The 24,124-nt window shown below is 35.5% G+C and overlaps 1 protein-coding gene, 1 non-coding gene and 1 pseudogene across 2 annotated transcripts; all 3 read left to right on the top strand.

Moving 5' to 3' along the window:
* The first annotated feature begins 707 nt into the window (after window positions 1-707).
* Window positions 708-8,225, top strand: LOC106927457 (alpha-N-acetylgalactosaminide alpha-2,6-sialyltransferase 1-like). Its single transcript, XM_015003041.2, has 9 exons — window positions 708-868; window positions 970-1,228; window positions 2,168-2,330; window positions 2,787-2,949; window positions 6,160-6,298; window positions 6,382-6,470; window positions 6,929-7,012; window positions 7,623-7,722; window positions 7,845-8,225. Exons 1-9 carry the CDS (start codon window positions 768-770, stop codon window positions 8,016-8,018), a joined length of 1,272 nt encoding a protein of 423 aa, XP_014858527.2. The 5' UTR covers window positions 708-767; the 3' UTR covers window positions 8,019-8,225.
* Window positions 8,226-12,379: 4,154 nt separating this feature from the next.
* On the top strand, window positions 12,380-18,842 carry LOC106927458 (alpha-N-acetylgalactosaminide alpha-2,6-sialyltransferase 1-like; annotated as a pseudogene).
* A 2,959-nt stretch (window positions 18,843-21,801) lies between these two features.
* LOC148153703 (U5 spliceosomal RNA) lies at window positions 21,802-21,915 on the top strand. The gene has a single exon (XR_015761552.1). It is a non-coding gene; the product is annotated as a U5 spliceosomal RNA (small nuclear RNA).
* Window positions 21,916-24,124: the final 2,209 nt, after the last annotated feature.

Raw genomic sequence — 24,124 nt, 5'->3', positions numbered from 1 at the left:
CCTTTAAATAAAAGCTAAAATCCCACCTGTTGCTTTTGATTAATAATAACCAGAACATTGATCTATACATCGGATGTATATTGGATGATTTTGAGGGTGTCATTTGACAAAATATAATGTTTATTGCTTGTTTCATGTTGTTATGTTTTTATGGTGTCTTTCAAAGGACTTTGAACTTCCTTGTTGCTGACGTGCAGCACAACTAAACTTGACTTATCCAAAAGCAAATCTCTTTCAACAAATTTACCATCAGATTTTGACTTTGGGTTACATTAAAAAGTGCCATCTAAATAAAACTGAAGTTTTAAGTTACCCTGTTACAAATAGTGTTCCAAAACTACGTTTTACCATCCACGCCCTCACAGCAGCAGGTTCCTATTTCTTTAAATCCAACATTCATGTGACATCCATGCACACCTGCAAGAATCCGGTTATTCTGCACCACTAATCTAAGAAAGGGCAGTGGAGCATTGTTTCTGCTGTGACTTTTGAAAAAATACCAAATGTTAATAAAAAAAACTAGATGTTTCAGTTTTGTCTTACTGCTGCTGTTCAAGTGTTGCAGTCCTACCTGGTTACTTTTGTGTGCGACTTCACTATCTTTGAGCAAATTCTTCACCTGATCTTATGGGAAGTACTCGTCTGACGTTTCTGCAAGGCGTGTTTTCGTTTCTGACATGTTTAAAGAAGTGTGAGTCCTCCTTCATAAAACATTTACTTATCAGGTGCACCCTTGTCCACATTTTTCACACCTATATTTCTCAGGAATGGCACGTCAAGCAGTCAAGCTGTTTTCTTTTGTGTTGGTGATTTTATTCAGTATTGTACTTTTCATAATGTCTCAGGGAAATTTACCAAGTAATGTCAGGTAAGTGCTTTTATGATTTCTTATTTAATATATATGTTGATATGTTTTGTGTAGTGCTTTGTGATCACCTTTTTTTTTGTTGTTATTTTATCCAAACCCAGATATAGATGGATAGCCATGTCGGCAGTAAAACATTTCAAAGGACTAAGCTTTTATAAAAATGAAAGATTGTGGCAAATTGAAGGAAATGTGACCTTACTTAATGCTACAAGGGATTCACTGATGCTGTTAGAGATGGATCAAATGAATAAATCTCGTGTTGAATATCCCATTCCAATGATACACAAAAGATACTTCAAGAAGCTTCCTCAGTGGACTTTTGAGGATATTTATAACTTGGATGCTCCGCCAAGACCTACGGTAAGGAGGGGAAAAAAATGTAAGTGTAAAATTGTAATAGGGTTTAGCAGGTCTGGTAAGTCTTCTGTTTACTTATTAGCTTTTGGTGTGGCCGTGTTGACTTTCCTCCTTATATACTTTGGTTTTACCTGAAGTATAGGTAAAACCTCAGGTAACTAAGTTATTAAAGGACAGTGGAGCATTGTTTCTGCTGTGACTTTTGAAAAAATACCGAATGTTAATAAAAAAACTAGATGTTTCAGTTTTGTCTTACTGCTGCAGTGCAGTAAATTCACAGCAGCAGTGAATTAATTAATTTGACAAATTTAATTTGTCAAATTAATTGTTTGACAAATTAAATGTCAAGCGTTTAATTTGGCTCTAGCCAAATTGAATCTTTGGCTAGAGCCAAACAAATTACATTCTGTTTTCACACCTGATAGTCCAGTAGACTCACTTTGATTGGTGATCAAAATTAAAATGTTACATTTTCACCTGGTGCTGTTCGCTTTACTGCACTGTATCAACCATCCAAACTAATAGGAAAAAAAAAAAAAACTGTTCTCCTCCTCGCCTGTGGTGGCGCTGCTCCAAGAACTATTAAAGGAAACGGCAGAAAAACCGCAGAAGAAGACATGAACTCAACTTCCTTCTTCACAAAATGTAAACGAAAATAGAATAGAGTCGCATTTTACACGCTGCAGGATTTTGCTTTTGTATTTGGCAACAGACCACAAACTATTTCTCCCTCTGACGTTAGAGTCTTGTGTTTGTTTTGGTTGTATTTACCCAGAATGCTCTGCACTTTAGTATACTGCCTGCGGTCTTCGGTTAGACCGCAGGCAGCATACTAAAACAGGACTGGTGTGAATGCTCCCTAAGATAAAAATAAATAAAAAATCATATATATATATATATAATCATGGATAAATAAAAATACGACTACTGTTTCATCTTCAGAAATGTGCCCAGTCTCTGCGCAACTCCAAGGACGAGGACTTCCAGAAGGCTTTCCTTCCCAACATTCGCATGTTTCTGCACAAAGACAACATCAACATCAGAGAGTGGAACCGGCTTTCTCATTTCAACAATCCCTTTGGCTTTATGGATATGGCATATGAAGGCAAGGGTTTGCTTAGCTTGTAAAAGAAACATTTTCTTCACACTTTCTCTTGATTTTAAGGTATTAGTTAAAGGGGTTGCACCAACATGTCGACAAGTCGATTCCTTTCTTTGCAGTGACTTTTTGTGTGGCTAGTCGACTCGTCGCAATCACATAACAAAACTGATTTTTCAAGAAGACGAAAGACGATGAACTAGTTTGAATTGTATACAAATATGAAGTAATTTAGAAAAGACTATTGGAACAAGTTTGAACATACTTTTAGCTAATCTAAGCCTTTATTTTGATGGGTGAAGAATGTTCCATTATTGCAGAATTTAATAAATTTTCTTATCTTTCATTTGACGCTTTGTACTGGAATAGAAAAGGTAATCTACTGGCACATCACCCCCACATGCTGCCACTGAGCGTATCTTTAAAAATCACCATCAAACATATGTTTGCTTTTGTCTGCAGATGTAATGCCAGTGTTGAAGCTGATCTCAAAGCCCAAGGAACCGCTGCTCCGCCCAAAACCAGGCGGGGACGGCTGCATTCGCTGTGCTGTGGTGGGAACGGCAGGCATCCTGAACGGCTCCAAAATGGGCGCTGAGATTGATGCTCACGACTACGTGTTTCGGTAAGAAAAGAGCAGACCAAAGCAGGCTGCTTTAGATAATTGTGCACTACGTATTTTAAACATTTTATTTGCTGGTTTTGAGATATTTGTTGGAGTTGCTCGCCCTGAAAAATAAGCTCATCATTGAAAAGATGTGCAGCAAAAGCTTGACAGAGCTTCCCCAGTTCTGCAGAATCAGAACAGCTAACGCTATTCTTGCTGACCCAAATCCCCTTCATTACAGCCATAACAATGTATGGTGGTAAAATCCTCAAAGTGGACTATCATCCCTTTGAGGATGATTCCTTTCATAACATTCTTTCTGACATTAGACTATCAATTGTCTTAGGGGGATGCTGTCGTCCAATTCACCAAACATTGCGTTGCTACATAATTTTCATAAAACCTTACAAAACCCAAAAGCCTCTGAAGACATATTTTCATCTCCAAAGAACTCTGATACAACCATCTTAACAGTTGAGCATTTTATTTCTCTGTGTCCTGGTCTTCCACAGTCAAGTAAACTGAAAGTTATTTTAACGTTCTCAGGCTGGTCATGGTGCCACCATGACATGTAAATAAAACACCATGACGTGTAAATAAAAGCATCGAGAGAAGTTCATATTTGTGTAAGGATGCTTGGTTAATAACGGCCTCTTAAAATCACAAACCGCCCTTGTGGTTTAGTTTTTTGTTGTTGGAACATCTTTGTTTTTGTTTCCATTAGAGATCTGAAGCATCTAAAAACAACAAGACGTAATTTGAGAAAACCGAATCGCAGATAGACATGGCTGTTATTAAAAAGTCGAACCAGAAGTTGGAAAATGTAAATCAACAACAAATCAATCAATGTAACACAAAATTTTATCCTAGTTTTCAATTTTAATCCTTATTGAAGCACTTAGCTTTTTAATTATGCTTCCATCTGTTCCTGACTGTTCAACAATACAATAAAAAGATCAATGAGCAAATTATGAAGCCAGTCCTAAAGTAAAATATCTGGAGTTTTGGTTCTTCATCCTCATTTAAAGCTAGTCAAGATGTTGCAAGAATAAAATTGTACACATTTAGACTAATTTGAAACCTTCTGATCACCAGCAGCATCAACAATATCAACTTTAGAAAATGTATTAAATGTTTGAACCTCAAACTCTTCTCAGAAATCCTGCTTCAGCGAATCATGAAACATCTAACAGGAATTTTAAAAGTGTCTTTAAGTGAATCATCTTTTGGAAAACATATTAATTTACTATCAATTTCTTGAACTTCTTGAAATTAATTTGCTTGTACTGGCATAATATTTGAATCAAATTAAAACAATTTCCTAAGAATGTCCAGCTTTTTACTCTTGTTCTGTTACCCCCATTTCTTACTGAATTTGATCGTTTTGGGGAGTTGTTATGCGTTTGTGGTTGCAGCAGAGCAAAAGTGCAGACAAGAACTCATTTGATAAAACTTTGAGTAAATGAGAAAAGGAAAAAACTCTGGAATAAATAATAAACTAAATATGGCAAGTCCTGTTGAGCAACAGACGCGTTTAGATGGACAAAAGTAATTGGAATAAATAATAAATGGCCAATCAGAATAAAAATGTATAATTTAAACGTCTCAGTTAGAATGATTCATACCGACTGACAATCCGAATAATTTCCATGCAAATACTTGTTCTGACCATGTGATCGTATCATTGTTGTCTGTGACAAACTGATCTGACCAAGAATGTGTGTCCTTTGTCAGAGTGACATTTTTACGACTTCAGTGGCGAGAAAACATGTCGGGGAATCAAAACAGACTTGTTAATCTATCATTCAGGAAAACCTGCAGCTACTGTTTTACCTGTAGCTTAGTGATAGAGTACAGTAACATCTCAAAATATACTCCTGCAGGTGTTTTTATGTTCAGCGCTGACAAAAACACAGCTCTCATCTGTGCTGAACATAAAAAATGTGTCGGTGCTTCTATTCTGAAAAAATTTATAGATTTGGATTATTTAGTTTGAATGCAGTCCAGGTGTGCGCTTGTAAAAGATGAGACACACAAATATAAAGAAAAAGGAAATGATTGAAGAACAAACACAAATGAAAACCGAAAGTTAAACAATCCAAAAATGTGATGTTTGTGTCTTAAGTGTTACTGCTTTACATAAACAATTTTTATGTAACCTAACATCTCAACTTTCTTTGGATAAAAATATAAAATGCAGAGTATTCGTTCCACTTAATTTATGTCCCAAAAACGTAAATAAAAAATTTAAAGGGAACCAGTCGTTCTATAAAAAGCAGGAGCTTGACACAAAAATATCAGCACCGACTTCAACGAAGTGGGAATGGTTATTTTCCAAAACAATTCAAAACGTTTATCATTGATGAGTGAGATTATTTAAGACGTCTGCCCACCAACTTCACCTCCATCAGATCGCTCACCGAAACTGTGAAAGAGCTTCACTCCAGGCTTTACGTGACTCTTCCCGCAAAATAAGGCTTGGACTTCGTGATAATTATATGAACAAGTGTGACTGGTTTACTGCGTTAATGCCTCTTGACAAAAAGGAATGCAGCAGCATTGTGGTTTACTTATTTTAACAAGTGTATCCACCAGAAGTCTGGCACAATGGCTCTTCTTCGGTGACGGTGGTGGCCTTTTCATTTCGACTCAACCGAAGCTGATGAGTGTTTCTGAATCTGTGGCTAATGAGCCGTGAATCCTCTACAAAGACATCAGACTGAGAGGATTTAGCTTAGAGTTTATTTTGTTTAGGATCCACATGTCACTTCATCACAACAATAAAACAAGTTTTAGAAATTAAAGAAAAACATGACAGAATACAGGTAACTTTAGGCTAAATACATAATTAACTCTGAGCTGACATTACTTGCAGTTTACAAAAATATTGTTTTATTCGTCCTTTGAAAGTTTTACTATTATTAAATGTTGAATTAGTTGGCATTAAATTACAGAGTTGAATACCACAGAACAACACATTAGTTCTGACTTTGGTAAAATGCATCTAATTTTAATAGCATAACAATAGCATAAATATTCAACCTCTTAACAAGAGATTGAATAATTTTAAAATTTGAAATGCTCAATCGCTTGCTGAAATAACTCTTTAAGAGTTTATTTAACTCTGCCAACTTCACATTTTGACCAAACAATACATTTTGAAACAAAATCACAGTTGTTCTTGTGTCATAATAAACACCTGAAAGCTCTGATGTGTTTTTGCGGCAGGATGAACGGCGCCGTGATCGAAGGCTACGAGGAAGACGTGGGGAACAGAACATCAGTGTATGTTCACACATCTTTCTCCATCTCTTCGTCCCTTTACATATTCAAAAAGTACGGATACAAGTCGGCTCCACATGATGAGGTACAGAAGCATCAGCACAAAGTGTTAGTCACCGTGTCCATGAAACATTAAGATCCCAGCTGATATTCTGCTCTTTTTTGCAGGGTATAAAGTACGTCATGATTCCTGAGGGGATGAGGGATTTCAAGTGGCTCAAGGCTCTGATCAGAGAAGACCAGGAGTCTAAAAAGAAGTGAATATCATCTCTGTTTACTTATTTATTCCCTATCTGTAGAAGATGCAGATGAACAACAAAATACTCTGCACTAAACAAGTGATAACAGATTAAAAAGCTTCAAATTATCTGCTAAATCTGATTATTACATAAAATCTTTTCGGTATATTTACTCAACATTTAGCCAATTCTCCGTTAGCTTGAATTGATGCAGAAAGGTTTTGTGTCATTGAGGCAATCTGTCCAAGTGGTCACCTTGTCTCTGTTGCTGGTTCTGGTGTCTTTTTATCTTCCTGGTGAAACAAACTCCAGAAATTTTCTAGAAAGTTTAGATCTGGCCAGTTAGCTGATCAAACAAGCACAAACACTAAAGCTGTTTCTCACACTGTTCAAAAAAAGTATTAAGCAACTTTCTATTCATGTTTTTTTTTTTTTGTTTGTTTTCATGATGTTTTCTTCGTGTTTTTGTCCTGCAGCCCCAGAACTTACTATTCTGGCCAGTACAACGAGAGCCGGTTTTATGTTCTGCACCAGGATTTTCTGCGATACGTACGAAACAGGTCAGTCTCTGATCATAATCCTCTTTAAATGTCTTCAGTGTAAGCTACAGCTCATTTATGCAAAGTGACAACTATTTAAAATGTCTTTTCTAAGTAGGTTTATGTCTTTTTAGTTGTTTGTTTAACTTTAATGGAAATAAATATGTTGAATAGTTTCCTGAATGTCCAGAGAAGTGAACATGTAACTTTTTCATCAGGATGAAAGTTAACATCTAAAACAAAATTACAAAAAATGTTATGCAAGTCCCAAAAATTTGAAAAAATATTCAGGTCTACTTTTAGAAAATGATGCATAAAATATCTTAAATAACATAACTTGCATATCAATAACTTTTTGACTAAATAAAATAAATCTGATGAACAAATAATGCAATTTTGACACACCACACATCAATAATATTGTTAAAATAAAACCCTGTTACACCTATAATTTCTTACTGTATAAGTTTACCAGTAGCGCGTCAAACATTGGTATAATAAGGTCGAACTTTCACAAAAATGGAGATTAGAAATCAGCCATAATGCTCTGATTGATGCATATATATTAATAAAATATTTTTAAAAAGCTTTTGGACGTACCTTTAACCACAACCTTTTCCTTAACTCACAGGTTTTTAAAATCAAACAATCTTAATCGAGGATACTGGGCAATCGTTCGTCCAACCAACGGGGCATTCACTGTCTTTACAGCTCTGCACGCTTGTGACACTGTAAGTACATCAAACTGCACTTTATTTATGAATACAGCTTTTACTTAATGCCTTTTTTTTTTTTTTTTTTTTGCTTTTATGTAATTCATTACACTTCACCTTTCCTCCATGTTCTTTTTCAGGTGAGTGCCTACGGATTCATCACAGAAGACTACAAAAAATACTCCTGCTATTACGTCGAGAGGCACCTGAAAACCAACGTGATTTTCTACAGCAACCACGACTACATCATGGAGAAGAATTTATGGAAGTGGCTTCACGACAAAAAGATAATAAAGCTTTACCAAAGAACTTGATCACAAGACAGGATCAGCAAACAGTTCTGTGAGGGTGACTGTTGCATATTTTAAAAACAAAATACGGAGAGTGTATTTACTTTGGTTTGGGTTGTGCTTTTACGATGACTTAAATAAATGTGACATGTATAGGCCAGTGAAGATTTTTGGTATAAATGTTGCAGGTGATATTAAGAAATGTAATAAACATTGTGTGACTGAATGAAATGAAGATTTAATTTCAGTGTCTAACCTGAATTCCCAGAAAATATGTGGCAAATTTAGATTTTATAAGATTTGTGCAAAAGAATGTCCCAGAACTTACTCTTTCCTGCAGAACAATGGGACTTTCTGTGATCTGGTCAGTATTATTTTGCAGATTTGTTGGCACTTAGTGGTCTTTATCGGATAATATAAACATTGCGGATAATATAAACATGTTGGTTCGCCATTACCATCTTTTATGTCTGGATCTGGAAGTCCCACAGGATCTTAGCTCGGTCATTCTCCACCACCTTTGGTGGGATGGGGAAGACTTGCAGCAAATTACAGACCAGAAATCAAACCCAAAACAACTGCATCGCGGTTTATAGCCTCTTAATTGTTGCTTCATCTCCAGAAACTGAGCCATCCAGCAACCCAAGGTCAGTATTTAATCATCATAAAGCGGTGGACACACTTTCGCTAATGTGCTAATGACGGAGCTAATTTTTAGCTTAGCGGTGCACCTTAAACCTCAGAAACTAAATCCTATGGTCATAAAATAAATCTGTGCACCTCAACATCAACCACCCAGCATTGTTTGCAAGACAATGTGTGTGCAAGTGATGCATATTATGTGAGTAAATGTTACAAAATATATTTGCGTGTCCCGAACTGCACTCGTAACCGCACCCCATCGCATCGGTGCCAGAAACATGAGATTAAAATGTTCCTCACCAGGAAGAATTTTCTGGTTAAAGTACAATGCGCTTAGTCAGTCCTTTAATTAGCACACTTTTTATGGATTAAAAGTTCATACAAGGGTGTGAAAAGTACGGAATGTTCTTTCAGTGTCATATTTTAAATCCAGCTTAGCAATATGTTGGTTTCCAGGGCCACATATATTTATTGAGCATGACGCCGTCTCTGTTTGCTTTTGTGATGCACTTCAGAAGAAGAGAAGGCATCAAGTTGTCTGTTTAGATTCCCGATCATGAATCATCTGCAACACAATCTTCTTTCTGCAATTCTTTCTCTTCAGCTACTATTAAAGGCAGCTAGTGCCACAAAAAAGTGCTCACTGAAGCTGCACCAAACAAACACTTAAAACGATCAAGAATAATGGTACATTATCTACAAATCTGGAGAAAGTTTGGAAAAACTCGACGCATCCTGAAGCATTTAACGATCAGGTTTTAATTTAGGATTAAAATAAACGTTGGTATTTTTGGTATAAAGACTATTGGCAGCATTGTTAAATTAAATCAAAATTGTATTTCTGTCAAATTAGATATTGGAGCTGCTGAATGTAATATTATTGTTATGATGAATTTATTAACTTACACCCACTTCATTCATAATTTATCGTGAAAACTTTCTTTTCACGACAATAATTTTGATTCATTGTTGTCTTGATAAATTCCAATTAATAAAAAACAAAACTGATAATGTTGTCTAAAACTTTATTCTATTATTTTCTCCATTATTTTGTTCCACAAGAGCATCAATAAATATCCACAAATAGTCAATTGTGCAGTTTTATTGACATAAATGGCACTTCTTTAAGAGAGTGATGTCCTGAAAGCATTTTTTTTTTTAATGTTATTCAGGAACAGCATTTGTGTTTGTGATGCTATTAATGCCATGCCATAGTCACAACCATGTTGTCTTCTAACAAGAAACTAATATTTTTATTGCAATTTTTGTGATTTTCACAATAATACTATGATAAATTCTCACCCATCTCTATTATCCAGTCATGTTTTTGGACTGTAAGGTTACACCCAGAGCGAATCCATACCCAGTTACATGCAAACACCACCAGTTCAGAACATGAAAACAAGGAGGGTGTGTTTCTGGAATATTGTCTTTCATTTCAATGTGAGGTTATATCAAAAGATTACAAGGTTACAGTTCAAACGACAGGACAGAACAGGTCTCCTATTAATCTGAAACTGAACTGGACTGCTTTAAGCTTTGTGACCAAATGTTTACTTTCTAAACTTCACAGATTTTTAAATGTGCATTTATAGATCAGAGCAATGTCTCCAAATAATTAAATTAAATGTTGAAAATTATGAGACCTTTTAACCAATTTAAATGCTTTATTTCTTTCTCTAACTGCTTTCCTACACTCTTCATTCCACCATGGAACTAACTTTCTCCTATTTTTCCCTGATGTTTTTGGAATAGCCTCCTCAGCAGCAGCTAAAATATGCTGACTAATCACTTGGTTCATACTTTCAATACTCTGATCATTTTGAACATTTAAAATTTTCCTATCACATAAATATTTCAGTGCTATGCACCTGGCCCATCCTTATTTTGCTGATTATAATGTAGTGATCACTACCAAATGACTTATTTTTAACTTGCCAATCACATATTGGAGCTAAACAGCTAGAAACAAATGTCAAATCTAGTACAGATTCCTTACCTGAATTTATATCAATTCTTGTCTTCTTACCATTATTCAAGCAAACCAAATTATTATTATCTAGAAATTCTTCTAAAATTTTCCCATTATAATCTACTTTTCCACTACCCCATAATGAATGATGTGCATTAAAATCTCCACACCAAATAACATTTCCTTTCATATCTATCTCTTCAAGTTTACTTACCTCAAGCTTTTTACAAGGATTGTAAAAATTTAGAATCAACAGTACCTTCTCTTCCACATACTTCCACATAGTTGCAACATACTCCAAATCTCCTTTTCTTCCAATAACTTTATACGGAATACCTTCTTTAATCAGAGAAAGACCCTCCCCCATTTCCTTCTTCTCTATCATATCTAACTGCAATATATCCATCTAATTTGAAATCCAAAAAAGGCCTCAGCCAAGTTTCCTGTATACAAATTATATCAGGTTTTTCTTTTAATTCATAAATAAACTGTTTAAAATCTTGCCCATTTGACAGAAGACTCCTCGCATTCCATTGCAATATTGAGACTATCCTTCTTGACTTGCCTGACTACACAGTTCTCCCCTTATGTCTTCCCACCGAATATTCTTTAAGTCTAAACTATGGCATGCTGCCTTTACAATAATCTGAATCCTTTCCGTTTTTGATTTCACATCCAATGTTGCATTTATAACTCCTGCAATAAAAGTCACCATTTTCTTTTTTTCCTCTTCAATTTTCTTCTCAACCATTTCCATAATTCTTGAGATTACTTGCTTTTCTCCTGTTAGAGATTTCCCAGTTTGTTTCTCTTTCTCAACTATTTTACACGCTTCTGCATATTTTACTTTCTGCGTAACTTTCGTTTTCTGTATAATTGATTGTCGTTTCATTACTTCGGATCCCCAAAAAGCGACACTATGCTCTCCTACACAACTACAGCACTTTGGTTTAACTCCAACTCCATATTTACCATATTCATGGTCTCCAGAACATCGGGCACATCTCCTTTTTCCTTTGCACATTTTTGCAATATGGCCAAATTCCTGACAGTTGAAGCACCTCACTGGTTTGGGCACATATTCCCTGACACTAAATCTTATCAAGCCAAAGAAAACCTCCCTTGGCATTTCTTTTGTTTCAAACTCCAACAACACAGTTTCTGCTTCAATTTTCTCTGTATCCCTTGTCATTCTTTGTGCCCCTTTTACTTCCTTGTTTCTTTCTTTCAGATTCTCAACTAAGTCCTTCATGTTAACACTCAACAGCACTCCTATTATAATTCCTTTGCTTTCCTTATTTCTTTTTTCACCCACTTTAACAACTGCTCTGACTTTGACTTTACACACCCATCCAAGCTTTTTCGCCTTTTCAACCTGACCTTCAGAATTACATCCAATCAAAAGATTTCCGTCTCTCAGTATTTTAGCATGTTTAATTTCCCCAACATGTGTCTTAAGTGCTTTTGTTAGTTTAAGTGGATCAAGTTTAAGTGGTGCAAGTAGCATTCTTGTGTTTTTTAGGCAGCAAACTGTTTATTGTCCTTCCACAATTCCTTTTTAGTTCCTTTGGTCTCTTTTTGTAAAAGCTGGATGTTTAAATTGGATGACTGCAAATGTTAAATATAGCACATTACCATTATTTCACATACATGCACACACGCACTGTCATGGTGTAAGCAAACCAGACTGAGGCGACGTGTTGCAGAATATTTAAAGAATATGAGAAAACATGAATTAACAAAAACTAAGGAATCGCGACAAAAACCAGAGATGAAACAAAAAGCCACACCGGAAGTAACCAGGCAGGGAACTGAGCAAACAGAAGAATCCAGCAAAGAGTGGACGAGAATGAGGATCTTAAATACGTAGGAGCAAATAGTAGCAGGATGCAGCTGAGAGCAGGGACCAGAACACTAACCTGTTGGTTTGTCTTCTAAAGTGAAGATAACAAAGAATTCAGAGCATAAATGACCTTAAGTGGTCTGAAGACTTCCCAGACTCAAACCTAAAACTGACGGCCTGCTGAAGCTTTTCATTCGTTCTGGCTGAGCTTGAAATAATCTGTGGAGACTAAATGGAAAAAATACTTCTTAAAAAATGTGTCCCAATCCTTTAAAGACATACCCCCAAACTATTAACCCATTTGTGCTTTGATTATTTCATTTTAGGTGTTGTGTGAAGATTTTCCAGGGGAAAATAATTAAACCACTTTGGAATAAGGCAATAACATTAAGAAAGGTGGAAAATGAAACAATAAATGCACTTTGGTTGCACAGAATGTTGTTGTGGAATAGATCTGACTATTTTTCCTGCATGACTCAGTTATGTTGTAGTGTTTTTTCCTCTGTAAAAAGTGCTGTTTTCACCATTTTTTCTTTGACCATCCCTTCAGGTCACTTTGAGAAAAGTCCTCTGTTGCACTTGTCTGACTTACTTAAAAAGGTGCGATCTGAGTCGTCTTGCAGTCTCAAAGTGCCGTAAATTGTGGCATTTCTATTTTTGTTTAACTCTTTCCAAGCAAACTTTCTACCTCAGGCTGAGGGCAGGACAAACAGTCAGGAATTTATCTTTGGTTCTGGTGATTTCAGTCACCATTAGTCTTTTTATTATGTCCCTGGATGATTCAACAACAGAGAAGTGGGGAGTATTTTCCTTCTAGTCCTTCAGGGATTCAAAGAAGAAATATTCTGATAGTTAATTTTTAATCTGGCTAAATTACATATTTTGCTATTTCATCAAACCAAAATACAGCCAGACAGCCTGGTCTGGAATAAATGCACAAAGCTGCTTGTTTGAAGCTGATAAACTATCTGGGTCACAAAGAGAGTCGCTAAAACCTGATCCGGTCAGCACCTCTCGCCCAGAGACTCCGATCCCCATCATAAAGAAAAGTTCCTTCAACAAACTTCCTCTGTGGAGTTTTGAGGATATTTACAACCTGGACGCTCCACCGAGACCTACAGTAAGCAAATTACCTCAAGAAATGCATTAGTTTTGTTTGGATTGTCTCAAACAGCTGATTCCTTAGTTTTTTTAAATTAATTTTGTTTTGTTTAAAATGTCTTGTATTCAGATTTGTGTCCAGTCTTTGCGTAACTCTAAGGATGAAACTTCAACATGAAAGAGTAGAACCGGCTTTCACATGTTAACAATCCTTTCAGATTTATGGACATGAAATATAATGGTAGGTGTTTTTTCATAAAGTCATTTCAAATTGCTGAGTTAAATCAGCAGGAACACAGTTAATGGAAATATTACACAAGAAAACCAAAACAATGTCTGGTCTTATATTCCTGCCCTAGGCTATAATCTCAGAAATAATACAACATGTACATTTGTACTTTAATAAAACCTCTTTTTTGTTGCTAAGGCTACAAATGCTAACAGTTCAAAGTTGAACAAGGTAATAATGTATCTGGTTAATTATGGTGTTCCTCAGGCTTGTGCACCAAGACAATTGCTATTTTATTTATGCTGCTACGCTGATGACATTCCGCTTTATTCATCAAATAAGCTTGAGTAATTTAATTTTCTACAAAATACATAAGTTTTGGATGTCTAGTGTCTTTCTTTCACTGAATCAAGTAAAACAAGTGTATTTTTCTATTCTGAAAGAAAACACAGACGTAGTATCTGTAGATGTTTATCTTTGTTTTCTAGTATCGATGTGAAAAACCTTGCAGTTGCTTTTAGTGTTTAACAGCCTTCTTCCACCTTTATAGCTGCAAAAATCAAGGCACACATTTTGTCTGTAGACGTAATGCATGTAGTGAAGCAGATTTCAAATCCAGAAGAGCTGCTGCTCCTCCCAAAGCCAGGTGAGGACGGCTGCGTCCACTGCGCTGTGGTAGGAACTGCAGGTGTACTGGACGGCTCAAAGACTGGAGCAGAGATTGATGCTCATGACTACGTTTTCCAGTAAGAAAAGATAATTAAGAGGAAAAACCTGTTTTGCTTGCAAGGTTGGTTGAACAATAGGAGTCCAAAACATTCTGCCTGTAAGTGCATCATCTAATTATTGGCTCCTTAAGGTTTGTTATTATTAAGAGGTGAGAATGCTCATGTGTTGAGAACGCTTGATGCTCTGATTTTCTTTTCTTTGAAGCTTTTTGTACAGATCCCCTTGGTGTTCCTTTAAATGTAAAACATTTGAAGGTGCTCTAACTTGAAAATGAAAGTCCAACTTCTGCCTTGGAAATACAATTTAGGTCAACAAGAAAATTGTTTTGGTTTTAACTCAGAAATTAAAGTTCATAAAGTTAATTTAACAAGAGATGAGTAGTCTAAGGATTGTTTCTTTTTTTTTTAAGTTCAATCATCTTGAATTGTGAGTTTTAACTTAACCAAATAATTATTTTACAATATACAAAAAATGTCCTCATCAAGTTAAAGAGCACACGTTTGTCTTTTATTTTTACTCACAGTATGAAGTTAAAATAACAACGTATTTTACTTTAGAATAATTTAATGCAATGACACGGCGCCTCCCCTAGGGGGCGCGCCCCACAGTTTGGGAACCTCTGCTTTAAAGTAAGTTGAACATATAAATAACAAGGCAACAGGTGTATCTTTTTTCAGTCCTCAGTGCGACTACACCACTATTTGATGCCATCTGTGCAGTAGGTCCAGTTCTTACAGCTGTGTGGCATCTCTTCAGGAGCCGTGTTTTGTCTTCAGTCTGTTCTGCATGACCTTCGTTCTGGCAGGAATCCAGCTGACATGAAGTTGCAGTCATCTTGTTCCTCCAGGTTCCCACGGTGTTTCCCCCTGCTGCAGGCTCTCTGTGTCTGTCAGCCTATTTATGCAACAATCTTTGAGCGCGGAACCAGCTTCGCTAGACTATAAATTAGTTTACTGCAAAGTTTCCAAACCGTACAGTTCAGTTAGCAGGAACCAACATGACAAATATCTGGAGAATTTGCCTTGCAGGGCCAACAGCCTCCGGATAAGGGCAGCTCTTTTATGCATATGTTGTTCACAGTATAATTTAAAAATTATACTGGCTTTAATTAAAGCGTCTGCATTTTTCTATTGTTCTGTTTTTAATGGACTGTAAAGCATTTGAGCCGCATTTAGTTGTGCCCACTATCTTCTACTCTTTAAGTCAAATAAATGTATAAAAATGGGTATTGATACGTCAAGCCTGTACTACAATCACATGCTGAGACAAAAGAAGCATTATTTAACAGGGAGGCAAAGAAGAAAACCTAAAATATGTGGAATTTAATGTTTTATTTTACTTCCCATCAAAACTCCTCTTTTGAAGAAGCAGAACTCTTTCAAAGTAATTCATGAAAGTACTTCTAGTAAGTTTCTCAGAATATGTGCCTGAACTAGTTTGAACATTGTTACTTTGGCAGTTTCATCCTCTCTTCACTATCATGATGCTTTCTGAGCGTGATAGTTAAGTGACGAGTGAAAGTCAAAAACAACAAACAAAGAAAACACGGAGATTATTTACATTGCAACCGGAGATCAATTTAATCTCATCCAGACTGACTAAGTTTCTTTTTGACTCTCGTCCAAAGACAACTTCTCTCATCTGAGTTTAAAAGCAAAAGATTTTAAGCCCTGCAGCTTAAGTCTTCAAGACAGAGTGTATGCTTGTGTGTTTATGCTCTTTGTTTCATTTGTGTTTCTGTTTTGATTTGTTCTGGTTTGTTAACTTGCTTAAATCTTGCCTCTGTCTGTCATTGAAAAGTTTGAGCTGACTGGAGTTTTGCTAATAAAGTTCAATATGGATGCAAAATATAAATATTTATGGTGTAATCTTTGACTTTGGCACTATGAACAATGACCATGTATGTCCTGAATTACACCCTCAATAAATTAATCATTGCAACACAACAATGGTGATTTTATAAAAGGAAAAAACAGAACTATATCTCCACATTTCAAAATATAAATACAGTTGTTTCCGCCAACACAGTCAGTACATCAAGCTAGCATATTTTTGACGAGAGCTGCATTATGCACATATTCACTAATTTATGTAATTTCTAGTCAGGCAGCATTGTTTGCCTTGCACTTAAAACAAAAAAACCCCACAAATATTAAGGTGTGGTGTTCACTTCTGCTCAGGTTCACGACAATTTGAAGCACTCTGGTTTATAGAACCAGAATATCAGGATTATTTCATACAATAACTAATTACACTTTTAGTATTTTCATAAATAAGCTTACATCTAAATCTTTTATCATAATTTTTTATATCTTCCCCCTTAGACAGATTATTTACAAACATGATGGCATGTCCTCCTGTCATATATACGCTGATGATATTCAGCTTTAATGTCAAAATGTTCTCCCTTAACCAGCTGCTCAGCTGCTGTCAACCATTGATTAAATAACTATTTACAACTGTGCTCTGATCAAACATAAACTCTGATTGTCATACTTTATCTCTGAAAAGCTTCAGACCTGAAAATCCTCATTTCAAGTATTGATTTTTAGATTAGCAGCCATTATTTTATGTCTTCAGGACTTGACTGTAGCTGCAGTCGGTTACTTGTTTTAATAGGAAGGAGCTTGACTCCAGGGCTGCACAGTGGCACAGCTGTTGCCTTGCAGCAAGAAGGTTCTGGGATTCAATTCCCAGCCCCGGTCTTTCTGCATAGAGTTTGCATGTTCTCCCTGTGCATGCGTGGGTTTTCTCCAGGTACTCCGGTTTCCTCCCACAGTCCAAAAACATGTCAGGTTAATTGGCCTCTCCAAATTGCCTCTAGGTGTGAGTGTGTGTGTGCATGGTTGTTTGTCTCTGTGTTGCCCTGTGACAGACTGGCGACCTGTCCAGGGTGAACCCTGCCTCTCGCCCGGAACGATAGCTGGAGATAGGCACCAGCAACCCTCCCGCCCCCACGAAGGGACAAGAGTGTAAAGAAAATGGATAGATGGATGGAGCTTGACTCCCTCCTAGTGGCACAAAACGCCACTGCAAGGATTTAACCGGACCTCAAAAGAGAGCCCACATGATGGCTGTTTGGTTATCTGTGAAGCTAAGAGTCAGTTTTAAGATCCTGAGCCTCAGTTGGGGACATTTCTTTTTGAAACAACCTTCTAGTTAGTTATAGTTTTACAACCAAACATTTAGTTTTAATCTTCTTTTATTTGTTTCTTTGCTCTTAACCTCTGTTTTATGTAAATATTTTCCATTCACTTCACTTTCTGACTGTCTTGACATTTATAATGAAAACTGCAATATAAATGTATAGATGTACTTGCTTAATGTGATAAAGTCCAAAAAAACACAAATGCAAGTTGGAGGTTGATTAAGCGCATTGGTTCTTAACATGTGGCAGGGATTGCTACCTTGATAGGAGAGGTTGAGTGTAACATGTTGCTACAGATATAAAAAAAAATCTTGAAATCATGGATACAAAAAAATAACACATTTGATGACATTTCAATGGGGCAATGTGTACTGGAAGAAATCAACAGAAACTACAAGGGATATAAAACATAATCTGGCTGCAATTATTTATTTGGTTTTATAAGTGCACATCCCTAACCTAGTACCTTGTGAAAACACCTTTTGGATCAATTGCAACATTCTGTCTTTTGTCAACATGCCACATCTTGACTTGGGAATATCCCAGCCTCCCTTGCAAAATTTCTCAAAGTGCCTCAGATGGTGAGGACATCTTTTGTCACTTCTGTCAGATTTTCTCTTAGATTTATTTCTGTATGCTGAACCAGAAGTCTGCAAATTCACATGTTGCTCTTTGATCCCTCCACTGTGGCTCAAACCAAATAAGACATGTTTATAATTATAAATATCACTGTAAAAAAAAATGTAATAAGTAAACGTTTTGTTGTTTGTGTAACAGGACGAACGGCGCCGTGATTCCAGGCTATGAGGAAGATGTTGGGAACCAAACACACATGTGTGTATGTTCACACACAGCCCACTCAATCACTGCGTCGCTCACCTTATTCAAGAAATACAGATACAAATCTGCCCCACATGATGAGGTACTATAAATGCAAAGTTGCAGTGTTTCCGTCTACACTCCTTAAATTGGCTTTGAACCTTCTGATTTTGTTTACAGGGGATAAAATATGACCTGATTCCTGAGGGGTTGAGGGATTTCCAGTGGCTCAAGGCTGTTATTAAAGGAGAGAGAGTATCTTCAGGTCAGTTCCGCAACAGAAAGTGAACATTAAGTCTTCTATAGCACCTGAAGAAGTTAATTTATGGAGCATCATCATGTCTGTCTTTACCGTTCAGAGAGTCATTTTCTTTGCCAACCATGACCTCATTCTGTGAATTTCACCTGAAAATAATTGGGTTGTGGAAGTAAAAATCATTTAGCCATTTAAATAATATATTTGCATAATAAATATGAAGTGAAGTTACAGCAACGTTAAATTACCAGATTATTAATAAATGTAGAATAAAATGCATGCTGTTATAAATATATGTGAGGGACAAGTGGTGAATAAATGTCTGACCTTCTTATGGGAATCGAAATTATTAGAATAATGAGGGAAAACTGAGAGCTTTTCCTGAGAGTCTGCGACCTGTTGGAAATCTCCTGAATCAAAATTGTTACAAGTTTGGATTTTATTGATCAAAAGGTTGTAGTTGGGGGGAGTTACTTCTCCCTTTGGTGTGTTAAATATTTCAGTTGTTTTTAAGCTGTTTGTAACTTCTTTTAAATGTGAAATGACCCATTTTAAACGTGCAACAACCTCTAGGGTGGTACAGAATGACGACAGGATTGCTTTGTGTGTGTTAAATGTGTGTGAGCTGCGTTGAATGCAGCAGAGCTGACATCATTGTCGTTTATGTCTTTGAATATTAATTTATTCTTCTACTTCTCTCAAATTGCAACTTATTAACTACATAACTAAGATTATAGGGGTTTTGAGCCGAAAACCTAAAAAAAAAAAAATTGCAACCAGAAACAGCTGCAGATCTATTTGTGTCTTGTTGGTTGCTCACTAATTATCCTGCTTCTGCTCCTTTGACAGAAGCAGTTTGAAATGTCGATCCTCCTCCTTTTCAAACAACAACTTCTCGTCTTCACTTCCAGCAGAGTTATTTTTGGGTGGGTTGAGTAAATAATTAACTGCCATTTGCAGCCCAGACAGGTTTTCTATTGTTGTCTCTACCCCATAAAATGTGTACATTTCCCTTCAGGTGGCAAAGCCAAAGTAACAAGTTTAATATGTTAATCTTCAGCTGTTCTCTAAAGGTTAACAGAGGAAACAATCGGGTGGCTTTTGTGTCAAAAATATGTGAATATTCCTTCATGTTTAACATGTTTGCCTGGTGATACATTGAACCAGAATTAAAAACTGTTTGAATTGGGACTTTCTTGATGTTATTTTAGAAAAAACAAGACAGTAAAAAGAAATGTCTTTGAATTCTTCCTTGCAAGGTTCTGTCTTTGTATTGTAAATAAAGAATGGCTGCTAATTGTTTTAAATTACCGCTTCTAAATGTCTTGTAGTTCATTCTGCTTGTTCTGTTGTGTAGATGTGTAACTTTTATCTGAAAAACAATCTGATTATAATTATATTTTTTCATAACTAATTACTTCCTCACTTATTTAAATTGCCTTGTTGCTGAAAATGTGCTATATAAATAAAATTACCTGACCTTACCTTACCTTACCTAATCGTCATTGCTAATTGCCGCTCTCTTGAAGCCAGTAGTTTAGTCTAGCAACCAGCTGACATAATGCGTATTTCTCTGCAGAAAGACCAAACGAACAGCACCACCTGCTGCATTTTTATAGTAACTACAGTAACCTGCTTAAAGTTACATTTTAACAAAACAAGTCATTTAAATTTTGAATTTTGAAACATGACGGTGGCAGCATCATGCTCTGAGCAGTGATACATAAAATGTTCATAGATTATGTAAAATGCAGCCAAAGGTGCAAATGTATTGTCTAGATTAAACCATATACATGTTTGAAATTAACTCTTCAAAGGCCAGGAATTAATCTAATGGAGGATTTTTATCCAATTTGACTGAATTTGGGGTATTTAGCAAAGAAGAATGTTTCTTCTGAAGTTTCTTCTGAAGAGCATGATGTTCCTCCTGTCTGTACGTCGCCAGTAAAATGGTTAAAAAACATTTATCATATCAACTGATTTTCCATAATTGAGCTTATGTAGCTATATAATGCACTGTGTTTTTTGTCACCAAATGCGTGTGTAACGAGCTCCGTGTGCGGAGGAGCGATCATAAACGGCAGAGAACAGATTCTAATAGCAGCTTCTGGCACAGCGATCACTTATTAATCATCGCAAAATAAACGCTAAGCCTAAAAACACACTACTGCAACAGACTAAATGTTTTGGTTGTGTGGGAAACATTTGAATGTTTTTGTTTTTTGGCGTTGAATCCTGAAACTTAAAGTGGCATTGTTGTCAGTTGCTATGCCAACGAGTCTGCGCGTAGCTTGGACGATACAGAGGGCTAGAAACAAGTAGTTTTGCTGTTATTGCATTTATTTTATTTATTTATTTATTTTTACAAATTTTGTTGCATAGAAACTCAGTTTGTGGTGAGGTGTTTTTGAGTATCATAATAATTTATAGGGTTATTTGTGATCATAATAAGAGAGAAAACCGTTTTAGACAGAGATTGTTTTCTTTTACTTTATTTCATTTGCAAATGCATTTATCATTTCTGTAAGTTCTTCCACACGATAAATTGATTACTATTGTGGACTAAATGGCAAAATAAATGCGATTTCTTAAAAAGTAGAAGAAATAGCACCATCTGGTGGATGATTAGAGTCCCTACTAGCAATGTTTTTCAGCGTGTATTTCCAAAACTCACTGAAAATCTGGAATATTAATTACAAAATCAAGAACAAACATGCTGCTTTCGATTATAGGGCATTAATTTTGTATTATATTCTAAATTCGGGTCAATAAACACAGCTTTTTGTTTGTCTGTTATGCCTTACCTGCTAAACTAAATCGAGGGTGGGCGGGGAAGGCAGTAAAATCCCATCATGCATTGCGTCAAAATTGTTAAAAAGGTTTCCTAAAACAAATAAAGTTAAATTATTTTTCATTAAAAATAAGTGAAAACATAGTCTATGATATGTTTACACTTTTTCAGATAATTTACGTTAGTTTATGCGTTTTTTCTTTTTTCATCTCTGAGACCGTCATTGAAAACTATTTACCCGTGAATATAAGGGCTTACTATCAAGGTACATATCAGTACACTCTTGTTTCTCTTCAGATCGTATAAATCTTTCGCCTTTTACTAAAGATTTCCGTGGAGAGGAACAATAAGAGTTTGTCTCAATTTTTGAGCGCCCTGCGAAAGTAGGGCTTTCTTTCACTGTTAAATTTTAACTGAATGTACTGACAAGGCGTTAACGTCATAGATAAGTAGATAAGAATTCTCGCTGTAAGTATCGCGGTATTTTATTGAGCAGGAAGATGAAGCATATTGTATAAATACTTATTTCATAATCAGTCAATAAAAACTGGAAGTGTTTCATTTAATCTCATAATTACGTACATAATTTCACTATAACCGAGTGAAATTATGTGTTGTGATCAACTGTGACAGTTGTATTACCATCATTGATAAACAAATGCAGAGTTTTAGATTAAAAGTTAGTTTTAAACAGAAATTGTTTACAATGTTAGATTCTTTAATTTTTTTTAATGTAATTTTAGTTACCTTTTCACATAAAGTTGAAGAAAATATTAAGATATGCTGTAAAAAGTGGCATGCAACATTATGTTGTCACAATTTGTTGTTAAATCAAACTATATTTCCCCTGTTTTTGGTCAGTGACATAAAAATTATTACTGTTTCTGAAATACATAATTATTGTGGATCTTTATTTATTTTATTGTTGCTTTGGGTGTTTGTGTAATTTATTTTCTATTATTTCATTAAATTCTTATCTCAGTTTCAAATAAATAGCAGTAATCCATTATTTCCTCTCATAATTCGGTCTTCTGAATGCAGTTATGGCACAGACTGCTATAAAAAGGGCTTCTTTCATTTAAAAAAATTTGTTGTTTCTTTTTTTTAAAAAAAAGATGTTTTAAGCAATGGAAATTAGAGATCTCTTAAACTTTATGCTTTTTACCCAGCAACAACTTCTAAGTTACATGAGTTCATGCGTAAATTCATCATCGGTGAATTAATTTCTGGTGGATGTTTATGGAATATGGCTAAAATCTCTGAAGATCCCACACATTCTGGACACAACATATAAGACATGCAATGCATGTATTCTGTATTTAAATATTGGCAATATTTTCAATTTCCCTTCTTATAACTGAAAATTTAAATTGCATTGAATCAAAACACAAACAGACTCCAACAGGCAGAAGCTTCCAAGTATAACATTACCACCACCATGCGGTTGTTATACATTTACGATTTAAAATCTTCACGTAATCTTCTTGTTATTGGTTTCCCATCGTTCTTATTGTTGCTCAGTCCAATAAGAGCTGTGAAACAGCTCCTTTTTCTGCTGTCAAAGAGAAACTATGGGCTCCAATCAATCACAATCATGTCAGAAATTAATAGTTAAAAGTAATTCTGATCAAATTATTAAAAGATTTTTGGACCAAATTTTAATTATTTTAGCTTATGTGTGTAATTGTGACTATGTTTGGAGAATAGAAAACAAAAAAGAAAGTTAAAACCTTTTCATTCAATCTTGTTTTTTTATTCTTCAAAATCCATGTTCATGATGAGTGTATGCAAACTTTCTACTGTACTTGAATATATAGTCAGTGAAACCCAACCATAGTAGCAATTAAAAAAAGGTGTAAGCAATTGTTAGAATAAATAACTAATCAATTCTACTTCTATGTTACAAAATGGACACTTAAACTTCATCTTTTTAGGTCTAACTTGCTGGTAGCTGATATTTGGGTATGATTTTATTGCATAAAAGTGTACAGGTTGTCCAAAAAACTGCATGGTGAGGGTCCAGGTCTCTTGACACATACAGTAACCCCATTAAGTGTAATTCCGGCCTTTCCTCCCTGGTGTGTCCAAATCACGTGACAGTGGAGCTGGTAGGAAGGTGGAAGAAGGAAAGAGGGGGCGGCTCATATGGTTAATGTTGAAGAGAAACTGCGTCAGGTCAACCAAAGAGTCGCTAAATCAAACAGGAAGCTCGGCCATTAGGTTTCAAAATAAAGCTCAGGAATGACTGGGTAAGCTTTTTGACCTTGATTTTTTTATTTTAATTTGAGCAACATTGTGTTTTAAAAATATTTCTTCCCCTTCAACTTTTTTTTTTTATTTTTTTTTTACATTTTGTCATAATACATAAAATAAAATAAAAACCTAAGGTAAAGACCAATATATTTGTGAAGTGGATGGAAAAGTATGCATTGCTTGGTTTTCTTTTTCTTTACACATACAAATCTAAATTAATTTTTTAGACTTTTGAACATTTTTTTAATAAATAAGATCTGGCTCACCCCAGATCCGTAGCTCCATTCTAAAAACATAACCACAAAAGCCAAAAGATAAAAAATATGGCTTATTCAAATCAACTGCAA

The sequence above is a fragment of the Poecilia mexicana genome, unplaced genomic scaffold, assembly GCF_051168715.1.
Source record: "Poecilia mexicana isolate PSO_F unplaced genomic scaffold, ASM5116871v1 scaffold_19, whole genome shotgun sequence".
Classification (NCBI taxonomy): Eukaryota; Metazoa; Chordata; class Actinopteri; order Cyprinodontiformes; family Poeciliidae; genus Poecilia; species Poecilia mexicana.
This window is presented reverse-complemented; position numbering and strand designations above follow the sequence as displayed.